The 25,971-nt window shown below is 43.0% G+C and overlaps 1 protein-coding gene across 1 annotated transcript in view; it reads right to left on the reverse strand.

Moving 5' to 3' along the window:
• PKHD1 (PKHD1 ciliary IPT domain containing fibrocystin/polyductin) overlaps positions 1-25,971 on the reverse strand; it is a 433,598-nt gene that overhangs the window by 380,713 nt on the left and 26,914 nt on the right. The window contains exons 15-26 of the mRNA XM_060164227.1: positions 25,515-25,793; positions 24,344-24,433; positions 24,025-24,115; positions 23,141-23,283; positions 21,681-21,811; positions 20,747-20,922; positions 17,839-17,977; positions 15,622-15,746; positions 13,025-13,209; positions 12,003-12,125; positions 10,452-10,557; positions 8,961-9,233 (exon numbers count right to left, since the gene is read on the reverse strand). Coding sequence (XP_060020210.1) covers positions 8,961-9,233; positions 10,452-10,557; positions 12,003-12,125; positions 13,025-13,209; positions 15,622-15,746; positions 17,839-17,977; positions 20,747-20,922; positions 21,681-21,811; positions 23,141-23,283; positions 24,025-24,115; positions 24,344-24,433; positions 25,515-25,793 — 1,861 coding nt within the window. The remainder of the gene's footprint in view (positions 1-8,960; positions 9,234-10,451; positions 10,558-12,002; positions 12,126-13,024; positions 13,210-15,621; positions 15,747-17,838; positions 17,978-20,746; positions 20,923-21,680; positions 21,812-23,140; positions 23,284-24,024; positions 24,116-24,343; positions 24,434-25,514; positions 25,794-25,971) is intronic.

The raw sequence follows: 25,971 nt of genomic DNA on the forward strand, positions 1-25,971 counted from the left end.
TGTGTCTTTCTGAATTACCGCTTTCTCTGGGTATATGCCCAGTAGTGGGGTTCCTGGGTCATATGGTAGTTCTATTTTTAGTTTTTTAAGGAACCTCCATGCTGTTCTCCATAGTGGCTTATCAATTTACATTCCCACCAACAGTGCAACAGGGTTCCCTTTTCTCCACACCCTCTCCAGCATTTCTTGTTTGTAGATTTTCTGACGATGCCCTTTCTAACTGGTGTGAGGTGATACCTCATTGTACTTTTGATTTGCATTTCTCTAATAATTAGTGATGTTGAGCAACCTGTCGTGTGCTTCTTGGCCACTGTATGTCTTCTTTGCAGAAATGTCTACTTAGGTCTTCTGCTCATTTTTTGATTAGGTTGTTTGTTTTTTTACTATTGAGCTGCATTAGCTGTTTATATATTTTGGAGATTAATCCTTTGTCCATTGATTTGTTTGCAAATATTTTCTCCCATTCTGAGGGTTGTCTTTTTATTTTTGTTTTTATTTCCATTACTCTAGGAAGTAGATCAAAAAAAGATCTTGCTGTGATTTATGTCAAGGAGTGTCCTTCCTATGTTTTCCTCTAAGAATTTTATAGTGTCCAGTCTTGCATTTAGGTCTCTAATCCATTTTGAGTTTATTTTTGTGTATGGTGTTAGGAAGTGTTCTAATTTCATTCTTTTACATGCAGCTATCCAGTTTTCCCAGCACAACTTATTGAAGAGGCTGTCCTTTCTGCACTGTATATCCTTGCCTCCTCTGCCATAGATTAGTTGACCATAGGTGCGTGGGTTTATCTCTGGGCTTTCTATCCTGTTCCATTGATCTATATTTCTGTTTTTGTGCCAGTACCATACTGTCTTGATTACTGTAGCTTTGTAGTATAGTCTGAAGTCAGGGAGTCTGATTCCTCCAGCTCCGTTTCTTTCCCTCAAGACTGCTTTGGCTATTTGGGGTCTTTTGTGTCTCCACACAAATTTTAAGATTATTTTGTTCTAGTTCTGTAAAAAATGCCACTGGTAATTTGATAAGGATTGCACTGAATCTGTAGATTGCTTTGGGTAGTACTGTCATTTTCACAATATTGATTCTTCCAATCCAAGAACATGGTATATCTCTCTCCATCTGTTTGTGTCATCTTTGATTTCTTTCATCAGTGTCTTATAGTTTTCTGCATACAGGTCTTTTGTCTCCTTAGGTAGGTTTATTCCTAGGTATTTTATTCTTTTTGTTGCAATGGTAAATGGGGTTGCTTCCTTAATTTCTCTTTCTGATCTTTTGTTGTTAGTGTATCGGAATGTAAGAGATTTCTGTGCATTAATTTTGTATCCTGCAACTTTACCAAATTCATTGATTAGCTGTAGTAGTTTTCTGGTGGCATCTTTAGGATTCTCTATGTATAGTATCATGTCATCTGCAAAGTGACAGTTTTACTTCTTCTTTTCCAATTTGTATTCCTTTTACTTCTTTTTCTTCTCTGATTGCCGTGGCTAGGACTTCCCAAATTATGTTGAATAATAGTCGTAAGAGTGGACAACCTTGTCTTGTTCCTGATCTTAGAGGAAATGCTTTCAGTTTTTCACCATTGAGAATGATGTTTACTGTGGGTTTGTCATATATGGCCTTTATTATGTTGAGGTAGGTTCCCGCTATGCCCACTTTCTGGAGAGTTTTTATCATAAATTGGTGTTGAATTTTGTCAAAAGCTTTTTCTGCATCTATTGAGATGATCATATGGTTTTTATTCTTCAGTTTGTTAATATGGTGTATCACATTGATTGATTTGCGTATATTGAAGAATCCTTGCATCCCTGGGATAAATCCCACTTGATCATGGTGTATGATCCTTTTAATATGTTGTTGGATTCTGTTTGCTAGTATTTTGTTGAGGATTTTTGCATCTATACTCATCAGTGATATTGGTCCATAATTTTCTTTTTTTGTAGAATCTTTGTCTAGTTTTGGTATCAGGATGATGAGTTAGAATAAGTTTGGGAGTGTTCCTTCCTCTGCGATTTTTTGGAAGGGTTTGAGAAGGATGGGTGTTAGCTCTTCTCTAAATGTTTGATAGAATTCACCTGTGAAGCCATCTGGTCCTGGACTTCTGTTTGTTGGAAGGTTTTTAATCACAATTTCATTACTTTTGATTGGTCTGTTCATATTTTCTATTCCTTCCTGGTTCAGTCTTGGAAGGTTATACCTTTCTAAGAATTTGTCCATTTCTTCCAGGTTGTCTATTTTATTGGCATAGAGTTGCTCATAGTAGTCTCTTACAAAACTTTGTATTTCAGCTATGTCTGTTGTAACTTCTTTTTCATTTCTAATTTTATTGATTTGAGTCCTCTCCTTCTTTTTCTTGATAAGTCTGGCTAAAGGTTTGTCAATTTTGTTTATCTTCTCAAAGAACCAGCTTTTGGTTTTATTGATCTTTGCTATTGTTTTCTTTGTTTCTATTCCACTTATTTCTGCTCTGATCTTTATGATTTCTTTCCTTCTACTAACTTTGGGTTTTGTTTGTTCTTCTTTCTCTAGTTCCTTTGGGTGTCAGGTTAGATTGTTTATTTGAGATTTTTCTTGTTTCCTGAGGTAGGCTTGTATTGCTATAAACTTCCCTCTTAGAACTGCTTTTGCTGCCTCCCATAGGTTTTTGGATCGTCGTGTTTTCGTTGTCATTTGTCTCTAGGTATTTTTTGATTTCCTCTTTGATTTCTTCAGTGATCTCTTGGTTATTTAGTAACGTATTGTTTAGCCTCCATCTGTTTGTGTTTTTTACGCTTTTTTCCCTGTAACTCATTTCTAATCCCATAGCGTTGTGGTCAGAAAAGATGCTTATGATTTCAATCTTCTTAAATTTACCGAGGCTTGATTTGTGACCCAAGATGTGATCTATCCTGGAGAATGTTCTGTGTGGACTTGAGAAGAAAGTGTCATCTGCTGTTTTTGGATGGAATGTCCTATAAATATCAATTAAATCTATCTGGTCTATTGTGTCATTCAAAGCTTGTGTTTCCTTATTAATTTTCTGTCTGGATGATCTGTCCATTGGTGGAAGTGAGGTGTTAAAGTCCCCCACTATTATTGTGTTACTGTCAATTTCCTCTTCTACAGCTGTTAGCAGTTGCCTTATGTATTGAGATGCTCCTATGTTGGGTGCATATATATTTGTTATATCTTCTTCTTGGATTGATCCCTTGATCATTACATAGTGTCCTTCCTTGTCTCTTGTAACATTCTTTAAGTCTATTTTATCTGATATGAGTATTGCTGCTCCAGCTTTCTTCTGATTTCCATTTGCATGGAATATTTTTTCTATCCCCTCACTTTCAGTCTGTCTGTGTCTCTAGGTCTGAAGTGGGTCTCTTGTAGACAGCATATATATGGGTCTTGTTTTTGTATCCATTCAGCAAGCCTGTGTCTTTTGCTTGGAGCATTTAATGCATTCATATTTAAGGTAATTATCGATATGTATGTTCCTATTACCATTTTCTTAATTGTTATGGGTTTGTTTTTATAGGTCCTTTTCTTCTCTTGTGTTTCCCACTTAGAGAAGTTCCTTTAGCATTTGTTGTAGAGCTGGTTTGGTGGTGCTGAATTCTCTTAGCTTTTGCTTGTCTGTAAAGCTTTTGATTTCTCCGTCAAATCTGAATGAGATCCTTGCCACGTAGAGTAATCTTGGTTGTAGTTTCTTCCCTTTCATCACTTTACATATATCGTGCCACTCCCTTCTGACTTGTAGAGTTTCTGCTGAGAAATCACCTGTTAACCTTATGGGAGTTCCCTTGTATTTTATTTGTCTTTTTTCCCTTGCTGCTTTCAGTAATTTTTTTTTTGTCTTTTATTTTTGCCAATTTGATTACTATGTGTCTCGGCATGTTTCTCCTTGGGTTTATCCTGCCTGGGATTCTCTGCGCTTCCTGGACTTAGGTGGCTATTTCCCTTCCCATGTTAGGGAAGTTTTCGACTATAATCTCTTCAAATATTTTCTCGGGTCCTTTCTCTCTCTCTTCTCCTTCCGAGACCCCTATAATGCGAATGTTGTTGTGTTTAATGCTGTCCCAGAGGTCTCTTAGGCTGTCTTCATTTCTTTTCATGCTTTTTTCTTTATTCTGTTCCATGGCAGTGAATTCCACCACTCTGTCTTCCAGGTAACTTATCCGTTCTTCTGCCTCAGTTACTCTGCTACTAATTCCTTCTAGTGTATTTTTCATTTCAGTTATTGTATTGTTCATCTCTGTTTGTTTGTTCTTTAATTCTTCTAGGTGTTTGTTCTTTAATTCTTCTAGGTCTTTGTTAAATATTTCTTGCATCTTCTCGATCTTTGCCTCCATTCTTTTTCCGAAGTCCTGGATCATCTTCACTATCATTATTCTGAATTCTTTTTCTGGAAGGTTGCCTATCTCCACTTCATTTAGTTATTTTTCTGGGGTTTTATCTTGTTCCTTCATCTGGTACAAAGTCCTCTGCCTTTTCATTTTGTCTATCTTTCTGTGAATGTGGTTTTTCCTTCCACAGGCTGCAGAATTGTAGTTCTTCTTGCTTCTGCTGTCTGCCCTCTTGTGGATGAGGCTACCTAAGATGCCTGTGGCATACCTTTCTAAGTTAAACTAAAGCATCAATACAATCATGATAAAAATACAAAAAACATTTTTAATTTAAATTAGACATGCTGATTTTAAAATTCAATGAAAAACAATAGCCAGAAAACAAAATTTCAAAAATAAGAGTGAAGGGGTCTTCTGCCAGACATTAAAATACCTTACAAATCAGTTATAATTGGGGAGATCAGGTGGCAGAGTAGGATGATGCAGAGCTCACCACCCCGAACAAACACATCAAAATACATCTACATGTGGAGCAACTCTCACTGCAAACAACCTGGATGCTGGCATAAAGGTTCTTCTACAACCAAAGCTGTAAGAAAATCCTCACAGAGTTGGGTGGGAAGGGAGGAGAAGCAATCAGCTCAGGACCCACACCCCTAGCAGGGGACACAGAAGAAAAGGGGGATATCTCAGGCTCGGGGACCCTCCCTGGGGAGTGAGGGGTTTGAGCCACATATTGGGCACCCCAACCCTAGGGCTCAACACCAGGAAGATGAGTCCTGAATTGTGTCCCCCTCAAAATTCATATGTTGTAGTCCTGGCCACTTGTACCTCAGAATGTGACCTTATTTGGGAATAGTGTCATTACAGATGTACTTAGCTAAGACAAGGTCATATTGGAGTAGGGTGGGTCCTTAATTCAATATGACTAGTGTCCTTATAATAAGGGACAATTTGGGCACATAAAAGACACAGGGAGAACACCATGTGAAGACAATGGCAGAGATCAGGGTGATGCTTTTACAACCCAAGGAATGCCAAAGATTGCCAGCAGACTACCAGAATCTTGGGGAGAGGCATGAAACAAATTCTTTCTCACAGGTTGTTGCAGAAGGAATCACCTCTACTGACATCTTGATACCAGACTTATAGCCTCCAGAACTGTGAGACAATAAACTTCTGTTGTTTAAGCCATCTAGTTTGCAGTACCTCGTTAAGCAGCCCTAGAAAACTAATACAGACCCCTAACCCACACTATATACGAAAATTAACTAAAAATGAATTATACATCTAAATGCAAGAGCTAAAGCTATAAAACTCTTAGAAGAAAATATAGGCATAAATTTGTGACATTGGATTAGGCAATCGTTTCTTAGATAGGACACCAAGGAACAAGCAACAACAATAAAATGATAAATATATATTTCTAAGAGATATTGCCCTAGTCCAACCCAACATTCTCTCTCCCCTGGATGGCTTCAGTAGCCTCCATCCTTGCCTCTCTACAGTATCTCCTCACACAGCAGCCTAAGTCAGATCATGTTGCTTTTGCACTTAAACTTTTCCAATGGCACCTGTCTCGCTCAGAATTAAAGCCAACATCCTTTCAGACTTCCCTGGCAGTCCAGTGGTTAGGGCTCTGAGCTTCCACTGCAGGGGGCGCAGGTTGAATCCCTAGTCAGGGAGCTAAGATCCCACATGCCACACGGCATGGCCAAAAAACAACAACAACAAAAACCCAATATCCTTTCACAGCCTCTAAAGCCATATGATCTGCTCCCAGTCATCTCCTACCACCCCCCTCACTCAATTTATTCCAGCCACAGAAACCTCCTTGGTTGGAACAAGCTGAGCTCATTCTGACTTAAGATTTTATCATTTGGTGTTCCCTCTGCCTAGAATCTCCTCCAAGATTTCCCCAAGACTCATTCCTTCACTTCCTCCCTGTCTCCACCCTCCAGTGACATCCTTGTCATTTCTCCAGTGCCAGTGACCATCCTATCACAACCACCGCTCCCTCTGTCACTATTCCCCTGCTTTATTTTTCTCTTACACACTTACCTCCAGGAGAGCAGGGACTTTGTTTCAATTTATTGTATGCTCAACATTCATAGTGACTGGCACATAGTAAGAGCTAAATAAATTGTTGTCATTATTATTGTTGATAATAATTAAAAGTTGGAGAGGCAGTGACAATGCCATTCCCATTTGAAAGCTGAAGTGCCTCACAAGCGTCCACACCTTAGGACCTAACACACAGAAATGAACCAATATTTTTTTTTTAATCCTTTTAAGGGCACTTGGCATATGGGCAAGTGGTGATTTGGAATATTACTGATCACATTATTACACATATTCATTACATACTCAACTGTTCTGTAAATTCCTTGTTGGTAGGACTCAGCCTGGTTCTCTTTAAATCCCCAATAGCAGTGTTACTCAAACTGCCCTATTCATAGAAATTGCCAGAGGATCCTGTGAACATGCAGATTGATTAGGAGGTGAGAGATGGGGCCTGAGACTGCATTTCTAACAAGCTCCCGGATGATGGAGATACCGCTGGTCCAGAACCACACTTTGAGAACCAAGGTCTTCAGCACCTGGCACAGGGCTTTCCGCAGGGTGGCTTAGTCAGTGTTGAGTGATGGATGGATGGATGGACTGACTGATACTGGTTGGTACTAGGTAGGTGGCAGGGTGGAGGAAGGGTTCAGTGGGAAAGTTTAAATCCAGTAATAAAGTAGCAGCTAGAATCTCTCTCTCCTTCCGTTTCCCCTCAGTCATACCAGAGATTAATTTGGACCCACCCAACATTATCCCTTCTCTGAGTTTTCCATCTTTCACTAAAATACAGAGGGGTGGTGTACAGTCCTCCTAGACAAACCCTTCACCATGTATTGTTGGTATAGCATACCCTGACAGGGTAACCAACTCAACTCAGTTTGTCTGGGATTTTCCAAGTTTTAGCACTTAGAGTTCCATGTCCCAATTTTAACACTGAAAGTCTTGCATCCTGGGAAACCCCTCAGTCCCAGGAAACTGGGACAGTTGGCCAGTCTGCCTGTGTGAGTCACTCTGTGTAGAGGACAAAGCTGATTGAGTCACCTGTCTGCCCTGGAGGTGCCTGCAGTCCAGTGGGGGAGTCGACTGGGGAAGGAAGGTGTGGCCTGAACTGCAAAAATAACTTTATAGGAAGATCAAAGCCACTTATACATCTGGTGGGAAGACTCAAACCAATAATTATTGGGTTAATATAGAGTGTGATCTTTCACTCTGAGCACCACAGACCATCTGGCTCCCTCCTTAAATCACTGAGAAATAAGGGCAAGCTTGTTCGGTTTTATGTGCAGAGGCACATAAAAAAAAAAAAGCCCTCTTGATTTAAAAGCAGGCCTCTTGATTTACTCTATAAGGCCTCTTGATTTACTCTATAAAGCCAAGTAAAAAAAAAGCAGGCCTCTTGATTTACTCTATAAGGCCAAGTAAATTCAGAAATCAACTGTTCCTTTGAACAATGAATTTGTAGCCAGGAAACACTACTTTAATAAGTGTTCTAAGCCACGAATCTTTGGCCAACAGAATAAACAATGACAAAAATCCAAGGCATTAAGGAAAAATTTTTATGCTCTAAAAATCATATATTAACATATAAAGCATGAGTGTTCCTGAGATTCTTGCAGTCTGGCTGGGTTGTTTTAAACAGGCTGTGTCCCTCAGAAAGCCTGGGGAGAGCCTTGGTTGCCATGGCACTAAGACCCAATGCACGGGGCTGATGCTGGCAAGCCCTGCTGACCTCTCCATACCCCACTACTCAAATGGTAGTTGGCTTTGACTGCTAGCCAAGTATCCGAGTGTACGTCATTTTACAAACATTTGTGAAACACCCATTAAGTTCCTAGTGGGCCAGGCCTGTACTTCACATTTGCAAATGCTTTTAATTTTCAAGGGACTTTCCCACCTGTTGGCTCATTTTAATCTCACTCAAAACTAAGAGGTCTAAGCATTGTTCAGCCCATTGCATGGGTAAGACAGCATGCTGAGGTAGAAGCAGCAGGAGCCTTGGCGTCCCACAATCCTGGTTTGCATCCTAGCTCCACCTCTTTCCATCAGGAAGCCTTGGGGAAGTCACTCTTCTCTTAGAAATACTATTATCTCATCTGAAAAAATGTGGATAATAATTCCACCTTTCCAGCGGCTGTAAGCATTTAGGGTGTGCGACTACCTAGAACAGGTACTCAGTAAACGATCCTGTGCCCATCCTCATCACTGTTAGGAAACTAAGTCCCACAGAAGTATCTGAAACTTCTAAGGTCACACTTCTGATTTTGGCAGGCTGAAAACCCAGGCACATGTCCTAACTCCCCCTCCTAGTGTCATTTCCATTTGATCAGATTGTCCCAATGACTCAATGATTGACCCAGTGATGCCTGACGCCATCAGCCAAACTATGGTCCTTTAGGTGGCAAGTGAGTTCATGTAAGGGCTCAAATGTCTATTACTCATTGGAAGAAATGCTGATGGCAGAAAACAGAAAGCTGTGAATCACAGTGGCTACAGAATTTATTCCACGGCAGGACTAGTTTCCTGCAGATGGGCAAGAATGCTAGCTTCAGAGGGTCAGATGCAAGGCAGGTGCCCCCGGATTACCAATGTCTGCAGCTCTGGAAGGCTCCACAGCATCCAGTCTGGGCTCCACGTTTAGGAAGAGGCCTCCTCCACTGGCACTGACGGCAAGACCAGAGGGTCTCACCAACATTGAAATCTGATGCACTCCAACGGGCAGCAGGCCTGTCTGACACACCACATTCGTTTGGTTTGAGAAAATAATTTTGCAACTTGTTTTGTTCACTGTAACCTGCAAGGCCTCGGAGTCACCAGAGAAACCACTTCCAGTAATATAGACCAGTAGGTCAATGTCATCTTAAAAGAAGAAAGAAATTAAAAGAAAGAAATCATTTCTCAGTGATATCACTCCATTTACAAGAACTCTATCAAATGTTCATTCCCTCTCACCTTCCTCTCCCAAAATTCAAGGAATTAAATGCTGACTCATGTATTGGAATCTATATTGATTTTAATAGCATAGAGCCCTCATCTTAAACTCTCTCAAAATAGTGATGAGAAATCACTAGTCAACAAAAATGGGGAAAAAAATAAAAATAAAGAAAATTTCAAAACAAGGGACAAAGAGAATACAACATTTTTTTTTTTTTGTGGTACGCGGGCCTCTCACTGTTGTGGCCTCTCGCGTTGCGGAGCACAGGCTCCGGACACGCAGGCTCAGCGGCCATGGCTCACAGGCCCAGCCGCTCCGTGGCATGTGGGATCTTCCCAGACCGGGGCACGAACCCGTGTCCCCTGCATCGGCAGGCAGACTCTCAACCACTGTGCCACCAGGGAAGCCCAACATTTTAAGTCATCAAAAATCCACCATTTCGGGACTTCCCTGGCAGTCCAGTGGTTAAGACTCTGCACTTCCAGTGCAGGAGGCACGGGTTCGAACCCTGGTCAGGGAACTAAGATCCCACATGCCACACGACGCAGCCAAGAAAAAAAAAAAAAATCCACCATTTCAAATCATAACCATTTCATTTAGATTGGCTAAAAAATTCACCTTCTGCTGCATCACTCAACATCCACCCCATGAACGGACACACCTTCTACCCACACATCACCAGGTACATGGCCTCCAACAAGTCACTCTCAGTCTAAAGTTCATGCACAGAAATAGACCCACAGACATAGAAGACAAACTTATGGTTATCAGAGGGGAAAGAGGTGGGGGAGGGATAAATTAGGAGGTTGGGATTAACATATACATACTACTATATATAAAACAGATAAGGACCTAACGTATAGCACAGGGAGCTATACTCAATATTTGTAATAACCTATAAGAGAAAAGAATCTTAAAAAGCATATATATATATATATATATATACACATATATGTATATATATGTGTATATATATATACATATATATGTATATATATGTGTGTGTGTGTGTGTGTGTGTGTGTGTATATATATATATATATAACTGAATCCCTGTACTGAAACTAACATGACATGGTAAATCAATTATACTTCAAAAAAAATAAAGTTCACGCCCATCTCAATGCCAAGTGCACATCATACCGAGGGCATACCACACAGAGTGGACCTGGGGAGTTGACCCTTCAAGGTATTGGAAGGAACAGGAACCTGAACAATAAGCTGGTATGTCGTTCACTCGCACAACCACCTGGAAAAGACAAAAGCATTAAAAGCAAACGTACATGTTTCATATGCTCCAGCGTATTAATAAAGTACTTGTGAAGTTTGACCAAATTAAAATGTGTTAATGATTCACTTATTCTCTTTTTTTTCCTTCTATTTTCCAGTAATAGACCCTAAATTGTAAAGCATGACTCCAAACATGTTAGGCTTTTTTAAAACGATGGTAAATAAGCGGAAACCTAACATTTTTGCAATTAAATATGTTCAATCTGGAGTAAATTCCCTCTCTGTCACATAGAAGTAAATTCAAACTGAGTGGGGCTTCCCTGGTGGCACAGTGATTGAGAGTCTGCCTGCCGATGCAGGGGACACGGGTTCGTGCCTCGGTCTGGGAAGATCCCACATGCCGCGGAGGGGCTGGGCCCGTGAGCCATGGCCGCTGAGCCTGCGCGTCCGGAGCCTGTGCTCTGCAATGGGAGAGGCCACAGCAGTTAGAGGCCCGCGTACCGCAAAAAAAAAAAAAAAAAAAAAACTGAGTAAGAACTTTTTATCACTTTATATTTTCAACTGAGTACCTACTTCCTGTGAAAAGCCCTGTCTTTGCTGGTAAATGCCAGTGAAGTAGGCACCTCTGTTCTACCATTGCGACATGGATGTGTAACTGAAGATCAGAGTGTATTTGGACATTTGGCTTGGGGTCTTTTTTATCCTAAAATGGGAGGTCCCCAAGAATAAATTATATGTCTTTTCCTCTCACTGGGACTAAGGTTAATCTAATAGAACTCTACAATACTTGGAGATAAGAAAGGCGAAAAAGATTGAACTCTGATTCTCTACATATAAAATAAGGATTAAAAGCACACACACTATATTTATGATAGTGTTTGCTTATAAGGGAAGGGGTACTGGGATGGCATGAAGGCACAGGTGATAAGAAACTCTTCATCTGTAGTGCTTCGTGTTATTCATAAAGACCAAAAATAAAATAAAATAAATACATCAAATGTTGGCAATTGTTAATCCTCGTTTGGGTACCCAGGTGTTGGTTATATTATTCTTTATAGCTTTGCATTTCAAAATTGTCTCTAATTAAAAGCAGATGACTTATAACAAGAGTATGGGCAGATGGGAAATAGCAAAGGACATTTTAAAGAGAAAAGGGGTTGACTTAGCTCATTTACTTTCCAAGGCCACTGTGTGGAGGTATAAGTCATATGTAGCTAGAGAGGTTCTCTATTTTTGGTACCATAGTAGCATCAATAATTATAATAACAGGATGCTGTATTTACGAAGCACTTATATTTTCAGCGTACTCTCCATACCCTGTGGAGGTAGAAAAGCACAGCCACAGCTCTCTCTGTTTTGCGAATTAGAAAGCTGACCTTTAGGATTGGTCCACATTACAAATCAGGAGGGGCTGCAGTAGACCTGAAACTAGTATTTCACTTTGGGTGGCCCATCCGCTCTCACCTGAGTGTACTGGTTGGCAGTGACCAACATGTCTCCAAATATGGGTCCAAGGAAGACTCCACCATCATATACCACACGAGTGGTTACAGCAGGGTTAACTCCCGTTAGGTTTTCATCAGATACCTAAGATGGTTACAGTTCTGGTGAATTCTGCCATGGAATCAAGTCTAATCTTGCTTAAAACAAATAACAAAGGGTGTTTTCACATTCTGTTTAAGATAATCAGATAGCTACAAAGTGAAAATGGAGAGACAGGGGCTTGAAATCTAGTAACCTAATAGTAAGTAATGGCTAATGAAAGCCCCAGCAGACTAGAAGAATATTTATATGCAAGTAGAGTTACCCAAAAAAATGCACACTATACTGATCTTCTAAGTCTTGAGATATTTTGTTTCCATGTGCTTTTCTATTTTACAAGTTTTCGATCCAAAATATTAAAATAAAATGTCTGGAAACAAGTGCCATGAGATGACTCCTATCCTTCCTCCATCTCCACCCAAGGATTTTGTTTGAAAACCAGATGACCTGCAATACCAAATAACAAGAATAAAATTTCATCTCGGGTTTCACTTCATAAAACCAAAAGCTAGATGATCATTAGATTATTTTTTAAAACCCTAAATATGCAAGAGCATCTGGTTTTGTCATTATCCAAAGACAGCAAATCCTTTCCTAAACTTCCTTCTGCTGTGCCATCTGCCTCCATGATAATCTAAGTCAATCACATCTGCTTAAATTATGCAATAACAGATGTGGAATTATTGTATGCTGGACACTGACCAACAACTTCTCTACCTACATCAAGTTAGAAAAGGTGATGTTGGGTTTAAACTGCTTTATCAGGAATATGAGATATAAAATACATCTTGAAAACTTTCAGAAAGATCATTGAACCCCTTTACTTGAATATTCCAACAAAATTCACAAATCATGACAGTTTTCATTCATATAATTCTGATTTTTTTTCACAAAATCGCTCCAGAGCACTAAATCCACAAAACCAAAAGGGATACCATACATACCCTTATAAAGCTGGGCAAGTCCCCAACCTGGTTGGACCAGGAGAGAGTCCACACATGTTCATAGCAAGACTTTAGATCCTCCGTCACAGTGAAGTCACTGACATTAAGGTACCTAGATGTGAAGTCATCAGCGTTGGTTTGTAAGAGCTTCTGGAGGTGACTAGCTGAGATGTGCACAGGGACAGCTGTGGGAGGAGGTCATGATATAAAACGTACAGGACACTAATTAGTCCACCTTGCAGCATCTCATCATCAAGACAGCAGAGAATACACATCAGAATGCCTACTACACATGCAGAGACCATCAAGTTCAAGAAAATCCTCAGTCCAGTTAAGCCATTTTTAGGGCAAATATAAGTAGGTGCTCACTTTTTATATCATGGTCCCTTTAATCAGCATCACATCTCTCAAGCAGAGAACACAATCGCATCAGACAAACCTATCTCAACTGTCAACTCAAAATGTAAATTCCAGACACCCTGGTAATCCCTGAAAGTCTAATTAAATATTGGGGTTTCCCAGGAAAAATTTAGCTGGCCCTGTGAACAGGGAAAAGTTGGCCGGCCACCTTTCACAAGAAGTAGGGAAGGCACAAAGCGGCTGACACCCATAAAAACTTAGCCAACCAAGCTGAGGAATGTTGGCATTGAACTTCGGTTTCTCCATTACAATTTCCTTTAAGCCCAACCACCTGCTTCCCCATCTCACATCCCCGCAGAGAAATAACAGCACTTTGGGCTTAAGCCTTGCTGTGTTTGAACACTGTTTCATGCTTTACCAAAAGTTTCCATTTCTTTAGGTATCCCAACATCTCTGTGAGGCGGGTCATCTAAATATCCTAATACTTCCTTGGGAGATGAAGAAAATGAAACCCAGTGTGATTCAGAAGCTTGTCAACCAAGTGAGAGGGGTTTAGATTAAAACCCAGGTTGCCTTCTACCTACTCAAGAGCTTTCCTTTTGAATCCCACACTGCCCTGGAGTGTTGGTGAAATACCACTGTATTTCCAAAATGCAAACAAAATTCTCATCTTTTTTGAAAAGATTTTATATGTCATTTGAGGGCCATTTCAAATGGCCAGGTGAAGGCTGGCTTTCCCCCCAGTTGTTCTACAGGCAGTGATGTAAGGAATATCAGCAACAGGATATGACAGCAGGAAAAGTCTCTCTACAGACAGGCTGCAGCTTTCTCATTAGTGAGAAGGGAAACAGCACAGTAGTGGGCTTCATAGAGGCAGGGCTCTGATGAACTTATTCACCCACTTATCAGACTCCAATAGCCCAGGGGCCATCAACTTTTCCTAATTTGCCCTACTAGAGTAAAAACTCCACTCCATTCCTCCAGCCAAGAAGATTCTTTGCAAGTCCAGCATCTTTCTGCTTGAGGACAGAAGACTCCTGGACCATTTGCCTTTTTTTTTTTTTTTTTTTTGCTGTACGCGGGCCTCTCACTGCTGTGGCCTCTCCCGTTGCAGAGCACAGGCTCCAGACGCGCAGGCTCAGCGGCCATGGCTCATGGGCCCAGCCGCTCTGCGGCATGTGGGATCTTCCCGGACCGGGGCATGAACCCGTGTCCCCTGCATTGGCAGGCGGACTCTCAACCACTGCACCACCAGGGAAGCCCATGTGCCAATTTTTATACAGCCATTCTTGAGTTCTCCTGAGCCTCCTTTCTGATTCCCCTATGTTTTTACCAAATAAATAACATATTATAATCACGTCTAATCCTGTCCTTTGTGAGATGTGTATGTACTTGAAGATTTAGAAACTGTTCTACCCTCATCGCAGCTGAAAGCTCTTTCTACATGTGTTATGATTCCTAAAATCCTCAATATCATGTGGTGTCACTGTGGAGTTTAATTTGGAAGGGCCGTGGCTACCATGGATTTTGGCCTAGGAAACTCCAGAGAGAAGAGGACCGAACTGAGAAGCAAAGACTCAAGTTCATACCTGGACCCTGCCATCAACTATTTTTATGAGCTTTGGGCAAGCCTGAGTATAGTGGGCTGAATGGTGGCCCTCAAAAAGATATGTCACTGCCCTGATCCCAGGAAACTATGAACATTACTTTATAAAGCAAAAGATGTGGTTAAGGATCTTGAGAAGAGGAGTTCATCCTGGATTATCCAGATGGGCCCTAAACGCACTCATACACAGACGAGGAAGAGACAGTGTGACCAGGGAGGCAGGGGTTGGAGTGATGCGCCCGCAGCCAAGGGATGCTGGCAGCCACCAGATGCTGCGAGAGGCAGGGAACAGATCCTCCCCTAGAGCTTGAGGAGGGAGAGTGGCCCTGACAACAACTTGACTGTGGACTCTGCCCTCCAGAACTGGAAGAGAATAAATTTCTGTCGTTTTAAGCCACCAAGGTTGTATAATTTGCTATGACAGCCCCAGGAAGCTAATCCACTCAGTTTCCACATCTACAAAACTGAAAGATTGGGATCATATTAACAATGATATGCTGTTGTTATTGTCCAGATCTTTAACTTTAAGAAGGTTCTCAGACACTGGAAAACAAAATAACTTTAAGACTGTCACCCTGCCTGGCAGGATGTTGTCAAATGAGAAACACTGCACTCCCAATGGCCCCTTTACCAGGAATCACTGTGTGAGAAAGCTGGATGCGAAAGTGTCCTCCTAAAGGTGGACTTGTCCTCTGTAGTCTCTGTGTTGTCACCTGGACCAACCCGGATCCTTCTGCTCCTCCAGTGGGCACAGAGCTGTGACATACCAGAAGCAAAGCATTACCCATGGGGACCCTCCAGCAGCTGCTCCAGACAGAACATAGCTCCATCTCAAAGACCAGCGGTCTCCCATGTTTCCAGACCATGAGCTCAAGCTCCCAAATACTGGGCACCCCTCTCCCATCACAGCAGAGGAAATGTAAGGTTAATATGAGGGTTCTTTAGGGCATTCCACAGTTCCCCTCTATTGATCCTGGAAGCACAGGGATGCAGAGCAAAGAGTGATGACTCTGGTCCTCACAGCTCTGGTCCTGATGCAGAGTGGAAGGAGAACCCATTTGCACAGTCAGATGAAAACTTGGGCCCTAGTCCACAGATCCTCTGCACTCAGTATCCCCAGCAGAAACAGGCCACTCCATCTAGTGGAGTCCTTATCCAGCACCCATATGCAAACACACTGCCTGACTAATCCTGCTTTTAATACAATAAATAAGTCAAATAAATCATGACACACCACGAGATGGAATACTATTCAGCCATTAAAAACCATATCTAGAAGCAGGCTTAATGAAATGGGGAAATATTCCATTTATACCAGTAGGTGAAAAGGGCATGTTACAAATATAGTGTCTTATGTGTGGTCCCAATCTGAGATTTAAAAAGTAAACATATACATGTATATATGCATATAAAAACTGCCTGGGGAAAAAGGCTGTTAGAATATGGATCCAATGCATTAACAGAACCTATCTCTGAGCAGAGGGATTCTGAGTGCTTTGTAACTTTTTCTAAGTGTTTTTCTGTATTTTCCTAATTTTCAACAACAAACATGTGTGATTTCAATCAATAATATCACCTAAGTGCTACATATTGATGTGCATACTTAAACCATACAGAAGATACTATCTGTTTTGGGGGCCACTCTGAAGGTTGTCCTGACTTGCTCAAGCTGGAGGCTTCCAGAAGGAACTAAGGGACTTGAGGAAAACTCAGAAAGGGAGGTTGTGGGAATTCCCTGGCGGTCCAGTGGTTAGGACTCTGCGCTTCTACAGTAGGGGGCACGGGTTTGATCCCTGGTCAGGTAACTAAGATCCCAAATGCCACGCGGCCAAAAAAAAAAGGAGGTTGTGAGGACCCCTCTAAGTGTGGACTTAAATTACACTCCATCATTTCAGAGTTAATAACTACATAATTCAGTAGGTTTGGAGCACAGGACCACGGGCTGGGTAATCTGACAGCTCCCTCTCCACCATTGAAGCTCTTTCCCTCCTTCATTCTATTGATGATTTCCGTGTCTGTCCTGCCCAGAGGCCCATGAAACACTAAGTCAAGGACAATGGAGCACAGATTCAAGGTTTCTTTGCCTACTTTTCACACACTGTCCAAAGCATAGTATAAGTAGGAGAACTCATTTCGAAACATGTTAGAAAGAGATGGGAGGAAAAAAGAAATTTTAAAGACAGGGCATCTCAATTCTTCCCATCCTACTTGGATTTTAGTGAAAATTTAAAAGAACAAATTACAGCATACATGTGTTCCAAGAGCTTGGAGGAGACTTGATTCTTAGTTACTGCTTTGTAAACTGTGGCCAGAGAGGTTTGATTATTGAAGAACCAATGCTTATGGCGCTCTAGTGCCATCTGGTGGTGAGCTCTTAGAACTGGCTGGTTTTGTTCCTTTGGCTATTTCCTTTGGCCTCAAATGATTCCAGTAAGATTAATATATGGGGAATGGAAGGAGAGGAACAAGGTTTTCCTCTCAAACAGTGGTAATGTGAACCTCTGAAAAGCACAAAAATACAACTACCTGTAAACAAATTCACTAGGAACTAGTTCTCAAAATGTAGTCCCCAGATCAACAGAATCAGCATTGCCTGGGAACTCATTAGAAATGCAAACTATCAGGTCCTGCCTCAAACGTACTGAACTATGATGGTGTGGTTAGGGGCCAGCAATTTGTGTTTTAACACAACCTCCAGGTAAGTCTGATACGGCATTCTTAAGACTGAGAACTATTGCTTTGAGCAACACGGCAGGTAGCTTTTCCTGATAAAAAGTCTCACCTCTGTGTCTTCTAAGGGCAGTTAACAATTTTAAGCAAGGATAGGTGAGCAAAGATGGTTCCCTACCTTGCAGTGATGAGCGGGAGCTCCAAGCCACACCCTGCCAACCAGGAGGTCACACTGTAGACAGGAGGGGATCCCACCACAGAGAGCAATTCCAGCAGATTCCCGCCAGGGCGAGCTGTTCCAGAGTCAGCCTGAGAAACTAGAGACCAATGATCCAATTATTATCAAGTAAATCAAGATGGAAGACCTGCTGTGTGGAAGGTCCCCGTTGGAGAGGCTGAGTTACTCACATCCCAGCATACACTTAAAGCAGAGATTCCTACCTACCTGCTGCCAGGAAGAGAAAAGGAAGAGGAAGTAGGAATTTAGTTGCAAAAGGAAACTGCAAGGTCATGGTATACGGAGACGATGACTAATTGCACAGCAGAGTTCAATAAGCCCCAAGTCAGCCAAGCATCACTGCCTGTATCATTGGCGGTTCCCACCACGACACCGCCACACATACACACAGCTCATCTATGGCAGTGTGGACTGCCCCCTTTCCTCCTTTTCTTCCCAAAGCCTGGTAGCTCCAGGAACACAAGCTGATCCCCCTTGGGAACACTGAACACACAAAGCACATACTAGAGGTACTTGAGTTTTATCCGCAGCATGGCGTCAACATGTGTGCAGAGAGAGTGCAAGCTTTAAGATGGACCAGTGTTCAAATCCTTATTTTCCGCTTCTATTGGGTTACTATCTGGCTAATCACTATAACCTCTGTACGACTCTGTTTTCTCATTGATAAAGTGGGACTCATGACAGGTATCAGTCTGCATGGCAGGGAGAGTTTAGTGAGATGGCAGGTTTAAATGACCAGCAAATATAGTTTAATACCCTCTTTTCCTCCTACCAGGCACCATGTAAAGGCAGCTTCTTTTCCAAGTCTGTACAATCGAGGCAGTCTTTGCAGGCCCAATGCTGAGCACAATGCCAGGCACAGAGTAAGGGCTCAATAAAAGTTTATTTGCTCAGCTGAGTATGGAGTCATTGAAGGTTTGGCTCTGGTGTCAACCATCTCTGGGTTCCAATATCCCCCACATACCAGCTGATTTGAGGCAAGACACTTAGTATCCTGTCAGCTTTGGTTTCCTCATCTATAGAGTGGGGATCACAGGACCATCTCATGGGGTTCTGAGAATTAAATGAGAAATATTTGGGAGCTACCACTAGATGAAAAGAACTTTCATAGAGGACATTCGGTGGGAGAATATAACCAAGCGTTAAGCTGATCAGATAAATGTCAGACAATTAACTATGAACACGGAGCCCTATTGTGTAGAGTTTATGTTACCATTAAATAATACTCACAGGAAACTTGTGGCCATCAGGACGACTGGACAGTGGGAATCAGATGGTTTTACCCAAGCCATCTCCCATCTTTCTTGTCTCTGCCTCCCTGCTCCCCTCCCACCTCACCCTTACATGGCTCCAGATACTGGAGCATTTGTTGGCAAAGCGGTGATGGCAGTGAGAAAGGATTCTGGATCCTGGGCCTTGAGGGTTTGGGAAGGATAAAGGGAAATGACACCTATTATCCAGTCCTGAGTTTCCCAGTCCATTCAGTGGGTTCGAGTGCACGCTGTAATGATCCCCTCAGTGCTCTGGGAATCTGGGTAGCACTTGGGGTCACCAAAGGCCCCAGCCAGTTGTCTTGGGCACCAAGAAACTCAGATGGTTACCCCAGCACACCATTTGAATATTATTTTCTGTGTGTCAGAACACAGAGTTTGAAATAAGCAATGACGCATTCTGACCCAGATACCCCCAAAACACTCACATCACTGAAACAGATAAGAGATGGAATTCTGAAGAGTATCAAAGATGATGTATTTTCAGGGCTGTAAGAGAGTTCTCCTACCCCACCCCCCACCTCCACACTCCCCTGCCCCCAGCTCTACAACTTCCAGGCAAAAGATTAAAAAGCTGCACACTTGAAAATCAGAATGCAAATGCCTGTTCCATACTTTTCTCCTTGGAGAGAGAAAAACAGAGAAGCTATGAGAAGCAGGAAAGCCGAGCCCCAGAGTCACAAGGGATTTGACAGAAAAGAGAGAGGGAACAAAGTTGGAAGCCTGGAGGCCCTGCGAGCAAACCACACCATCTGTCTGGTCTTCTGTCCCCAGGGTGTGCGTCTGTCCCCAGGGTGTGCGTCACACGTGGCCTCAGGAGAATCCCTGATGAGCACCTTGCCCTTAAGACAAGCAAAGCCAGGTGAGAGCACTGCACCCAAGAGAGGTCAAGGGACTTTGTGCAGAGAGGGGCCAGGCCTCAGCTCTGAGTGACGTGTGAGAGGAACCAGATAGGGAGAAGGAAAGACGAGGCTGTTCTCATGCGGATGCGGTGACCCTCCAACTCCCACCGAGTCTGTCCTAAGGATTGTAAATCAGACTTGTGGCCCATTTACAGGGCCAGATATTGCTGTGTTCCTTAGAGCACTTTGTATGACAGATATTAACAGATGGAGAGATGGAGAAATCCTGCTGGCCTAACAACAGTAATGATAATAGTACTAATAATTGATTACACTTATTGGGCACTTACTAGTCAGGACCCATGATGAGCGCTTTACACTATACTTCAGTTATTCTTCATAGTAATCCAATGGGGTAGGGCCCTCATTAAGCCCATTTTATGGATGAGAAAACCAAGGCCCCTCAGCAAGAAAGTGGTAAAATTGGGGTAAGATCACAGACACCCAAAGCAAGAGCAAGCATTGGAATAAATAGGGGGGGAAAAAGGAACTAGTTAGAGAGATATGGGGGCCAAGGACACAGAATTCCAACTCCATCTTCTCTCCAGGATCGAGGCAAGAAAGATGGAGAATCATATGTTCTCTCACCATTAACAGAAAAGCAGCCCCTCCAGAAAAGTTCAAAGACAGCAGTTGATGGACAGGTCCGTGGAGGAGAGTGGATTTGATAATCACCTGTTAGGTTTGTGTCTGCAATAATAATCTCATCCACATAGAACACGTCCATCTCCGGAGACGAAGGGAGGAGGTCAATCTGATGAACCAGCACTGGGGAGTTTGCGGGAGGTGGCTGGAGCTGCGCGGAGCGATGCACACACGTCTTCCAGAGGTCGGTGCAGGAGAACTGCCAGCTGAAAACAAGCGCAGAGCAGAAACAGGCCTCCTGTGAGCACCGCAGTTCTCTCTCCTGAGAGCCCCAGTTCTCTAACCTGGGCCTGAGGACCATGCAGCCAGGAGACCCAATCCATCATGGCTGCCACAGTACAAGCATCCATCCAAGATGGGCTCAGCTTGGCTGGGATGCAACACGAGTGAATCACGTTTAAGTCCACCATCCATTCATAACAATGTGAGCAGTACTTTCAAATTACAATATGATTATGTGTCTTAAGCAGATCACCTGTTGGGCTCTACTATCAGGAAAGATTAATACTCTGGACATTTCCAGACTCCTTTAAGTTTAAAAACACTTACAAACCCTTAAGAGATGTGGAAAGAGAGCTGAATCAAGAGATCAGGATGCTGAATTATATTCCAGCATCTTTGTTCACTCGCTGAATGAATTTTGGTGAATCACAAATTCTCAGGGCCCCAATTTTTCTCATCTGTAACGTCAAGGAATGTTCCCTAAAATCTCTTCCAAATATGGTGGTCTATGATTCTATCCCTATGAGAAATGTCAGACTCCTTCTGGGGAGTATTAGATTTGTAACAACTAACTGCTCTTAAATCAAATTTCTTTGCCAAATAAAATGTGTTCAGAGCTGAAGTTAGTATCCAAGTCCCCAATATCAGAGACAGTTAGTACCTCCCATAGGCCACTGTCCCCAGGAAAGCTAATCATCCCAGCTGGCAGAATTCCCACCACACCTGCCCACAGATGAGCTACCTGTTAGGGCTGGCCCCCGCGAGACTCCAGTCACAGGTGATGTTCTTCTTAACGGTGTTTTGAAAGCCAATTGTGAAGGACACTGTCACCGTCAGGATCGTATTCATGTGGCCTTTGTATGCAAGGCACAGCTAGAGACACCAAACAAGAAGTCCTTCAGTTCTGTCACTAAGAAGCAGCAATTCAAGCAATGTTTATCAAGGACAATCCACTCCCTAGAACCTGCCTTGTGCTCAGAGAGACAGCCAGCCTGCTCCTGCCCTCCTGGAGCTTACCGGTCTAGCTGGAGAGACAAATAGTTTAGAGCAAATTGTTATTCATCCAACAGAGAGTTATTCAATGCCTAACACTGTGCGTGGCCACGAGGATTTTAGAGCATCTCAATTATCAATAGAAACCCCCTGTTGTGACCCAGATACCTGTTCCACCTTGAGCAAGTCACTGTACCTCTCTGAACGTCACTCCTTAACCCTAATTCACCAGCATCCTTGGCTTCTAACTCTGAGTTAAGTAAAATTATATGGCAGGATTTTTCAACTGCAGTGCTATTGACATTTGGGACTAGATAATGCTTTTCTGTGAGGGGGACTGCCCAGTGCATTGTAGGACGTTTAGCAACATTCCTAGAACCTACCCGCTGGATTCTACAAACACTTCCCCAGGTTTGGTGACCAAAAATGTCTCCATGCACTGCCAATTCTCCCCATGGGGCAAAATCCCCACCACCCAGCATTGGGAGCCTGTGCTGTAGAGGAAAGGCTGGAAGTTGGGCAGTGCCCTGTCCTGAACCGTATAGTCCTGGCTCCCACTGCCATTCAACTAGGAAAGGACTTGAAACCACTACCATGAGTTCAGCCACCCCAAGAAGGTTCACTCTGGTTCCCAAAGGGCAAGCAAGCTGCAATTTTTTATGAAGGACAGCAGAGCTACTGACACAAAGATATAAGGGGTATTGAAAGAATGTGTCAGTCTATCCATCAATAACAATAATTATGATAAATAATAAAAACTATCCTTAAATGAGTCCTAATCACTGCCCAAGCACTTTACTGGATTATCTCATATACTCTTCACCTAAATCCTGAAAGCCAAACCTCATTATTACCCATTTCACAGATGAGTAAACTAAAGTAAGACATGGAGGGCATGCAGGGTATAGAGTCAGAATTCAAAACCAGAGTCTGACTGTAGAATCGGCGCTCATACCTGGAGAGCAAAGAAAATACTACAGTGTAGAAAAACTTCTGTAGGTCTCAGCTAATAGAAAGGCATTTCCATGCAGCAACTAGCTAATGGGAGGACCAGAGGTGCCTGTTCACCCCTGAAACCTAGCATCTCAGCCCGAAAAGCCCTACAAGGCACAGCAATCACCCTCTTGTGCTTCCCCAGGCTCAACCCCAGAGAATAATTCCAATCCCTCCCTACCCACCTCGCCTGCAAGCACGAAGGCTGCTACTTACATGGGTGTACTGATCTAGCCGGTTGCCCTTCTGGGCAGCCGCGGGTATCAGGACAAGGTGTCGAGGCTGATGGAGGCTGAACCTCCCACAGAAGGGCTCTGTCCCACTGGTGAGGTGCCCATCAGAGCTGGAACCTTCTAGGCCTGGATGCATTTCGAACAAAATAGGAAGATGGGTGTAAATGTTATATAGAGTTTCCCAACATGTCTGCAGGGAATGGGTTATGGGTTCGCCATGACATTGACCCCTCAGCCCTTGAGTGAGCTGGGCAGGGATCGAAGTGGTCAGCCCACCCCCCAGCTTGAAGGCTCTAGACATGAGAAACCCATCATGTCTGCCCTACAGCATCGAAAATCTATTACCTTTTTCTATGTCTACCATGACACAGAAAAACTACTGAGAAGCAAGGAGGTAAAGAGTGTTGACTGTAACTTAGTCCACCTTAGTATTTTTAAAACATACCCTCACATTTTTAGAATTTGTTAGATTACTGTTTTATATATAATTCCTTTACTTGAGATGCAATTTGAATTAAGCAAGATTTGCACTGTTTTGCTGTTTCCCTGCTATGTCTGTTGCCCGTTTCCCACTGTACGGCATGAGACACAGTTCCTTATTCCAGCTCCCCGGCATCCAGGTTTCTGACTCTGCTCCACCTGACAGCTCGGGAGGGATGCCTTTTCTTTCTCTGATTCCCACACCAAACAGCTCCCTCCCAAGCACTCAGGGTCCGAATCCAGTTTCCATATTTTCATTTGACTCTTAACAGAGTCACCTGGGAGAGGAAATGAAGATTGTTCCCCTTTGACAAAAAAAAAAAAGAAAGAAAGAAAGAAGACAAGGAGGGAAAAGAGGGTAGGAATTTGTCAAACCAGAGATCATACCTTGCTCGAATCCCAGCCGGAGTAGGATGTTCGCTGAAAGGGGTTCCAGTTTGCATTTAACTGCAAGTAACTCCTCAAGGGCTGTTTGAATCTGTTAAAAAGAAAAACAGGGAATTCCCTGGATGTCTAGTGGTTAGGACCCGGCACTCTCACAGCCGAGGGCCCAGGTTCGATCCCTGATGGGGGAACTAAGATCCCACAAGCCACACAGTGTGGCCAAAAGAAGAAAGAAAGAAAAACAACCAGGAGTTCCTACCATGGGCAGAAAGACCACCTTTACTTCCCCCACCTCTGCTTCTTAAGTGAAGAAGGTTCCCACCTGATGGGCCGTGGCATTTGCAGGGATTGGCTGGCTAGAGACATTGTCCCAGGTAAGGAAGAAGTTCCCTGTGCCAGACACCATCAGCATCTGAAAAGTCAAGAGTGATGGGATTAAAGAACATGTGCTCATTGAACCAGGGAGACAACCTAGAAACACAGGACATAACTCCCTGGTTTGTTATTTCCTTTGTATTACAATTTCAATTTTTAAACTCACTATCTCCAGATAGAACTATCTGGAGAACACAAGTGTCATCACATAATGAAAACTTTTCTTGGAAGAATATACATGTCTATCTCCCCATTGATGCCTGCCTCCCTCCTTCTCTTTAGAATGTGACACCTAAATGTCACTCTCAGCCCTTCTCACCGAGCTCCCTCCCAGGGGTGGCCTGGGAGGGAGAAGCAGCCCCATGAATGTCACGCCCTCTCAGAGGCTGATTCAGCCTCTGCTTTGCTTCCACTGCATTCCCTGCTGGGCACATCCCACTTTTGTAATGGGGTGAGACCTAACATCTTATATTACTTGTTTTCTCCTTTGCTCTGTGGTTCTTTATCTGCATGTTTTACTATTATACCGTAAGCTTTAAGAGGCACAGTCCATACTGAGTCAACCTTGTCCACCAAAAAGCAGACAACAAAAAGTACAACAAACACAACACTGTAAATCAACTATATTTCAATTTAAAAAAAAAAGCACACCAAACTTGTTCAACCAAAATATGGGGCACAACCAAGAGACCCAAAGACCCTGACCCTTACAAAGCAGACTTAGAAAACATAATATACGGGGAAATAGGACCCGAATGGGTCAAAAAGCTATGAAATCTCGTATGCGTACGCTCACAGGCATGCATACATGGGTGTGGGTGTTAGGATGACCTTATCTCCTCTCTGGGGAATATGTTTCCAAAGGAAGATTTACCAGGAACTTAAATTCCTGGAACTAAATCCATAAATCAGAGCATATCAACAATAAGACTTTGCATTTTTTTTAAAAGTCCTCTCAACCCTACTGGATGGATACCCTATCTCTTTGGCAGCAAAGTTACCATCACGGCTCAAGTCTCCTGGCTCCCAGCCAGCGATCCTTCCGCTAGGCGGGACTATATTCCTCGCAGAGTTCACCCCCTGAACCTAACCCCATGGGACAGGGAAGACACGGAGACCTGGATTTCCGGAAGTCTCTGGGCCCGGGCTTGGATCTGATGCTTCTCCCGGAGGTACGTGCTGACCACCTCGGGATTCAGCCAGGTGTTATGGATCTGGACACCAATCCTCACCCCGCGGCTGGGGGCTCTCCCTCGATGCTCTGCTTCCAGGTAGTACCTGGCTCCCCCGAGCAGCTCCAGCTTGGGGGTCTTCTGTTGCCAGGTCTCTTCACTCCCATTCTGCTCCCAGGAGTCAAACCAGTCAGCAGTGCCCACTGTGATGGAGGCCACTTTCACCTGCACCCCAATCAACACATCAGGACCAGCACTATGAAGCTTCTGGGTCTCTTTTTCAAACAGCAAGTGTCTAGACAGCTACTTAACAGGAATTTGAGGGCTGGTGGCCTTTTCCAACAAGTTAGGACCTGTGCCTGTGTATGTTTCTCCAGCCGTTCTTCTCTCTCTCTTTCTCAAT

This window comes from Lagenorhynchus albirostris, chromosome 10, assembly GCF_949774975.1.
Source record: "Lagenorhynchus albirostris chromosome 10, mLagAlb1.1, whole genome shotgun sequence".
NCBI classification, from domain to species: Eukaryota; Metazoa; Chordata; class Mammalia; order Artiodactyla; family Delphinidae; genus Lagenorhynchus; species Lagenorhynchus albirostris.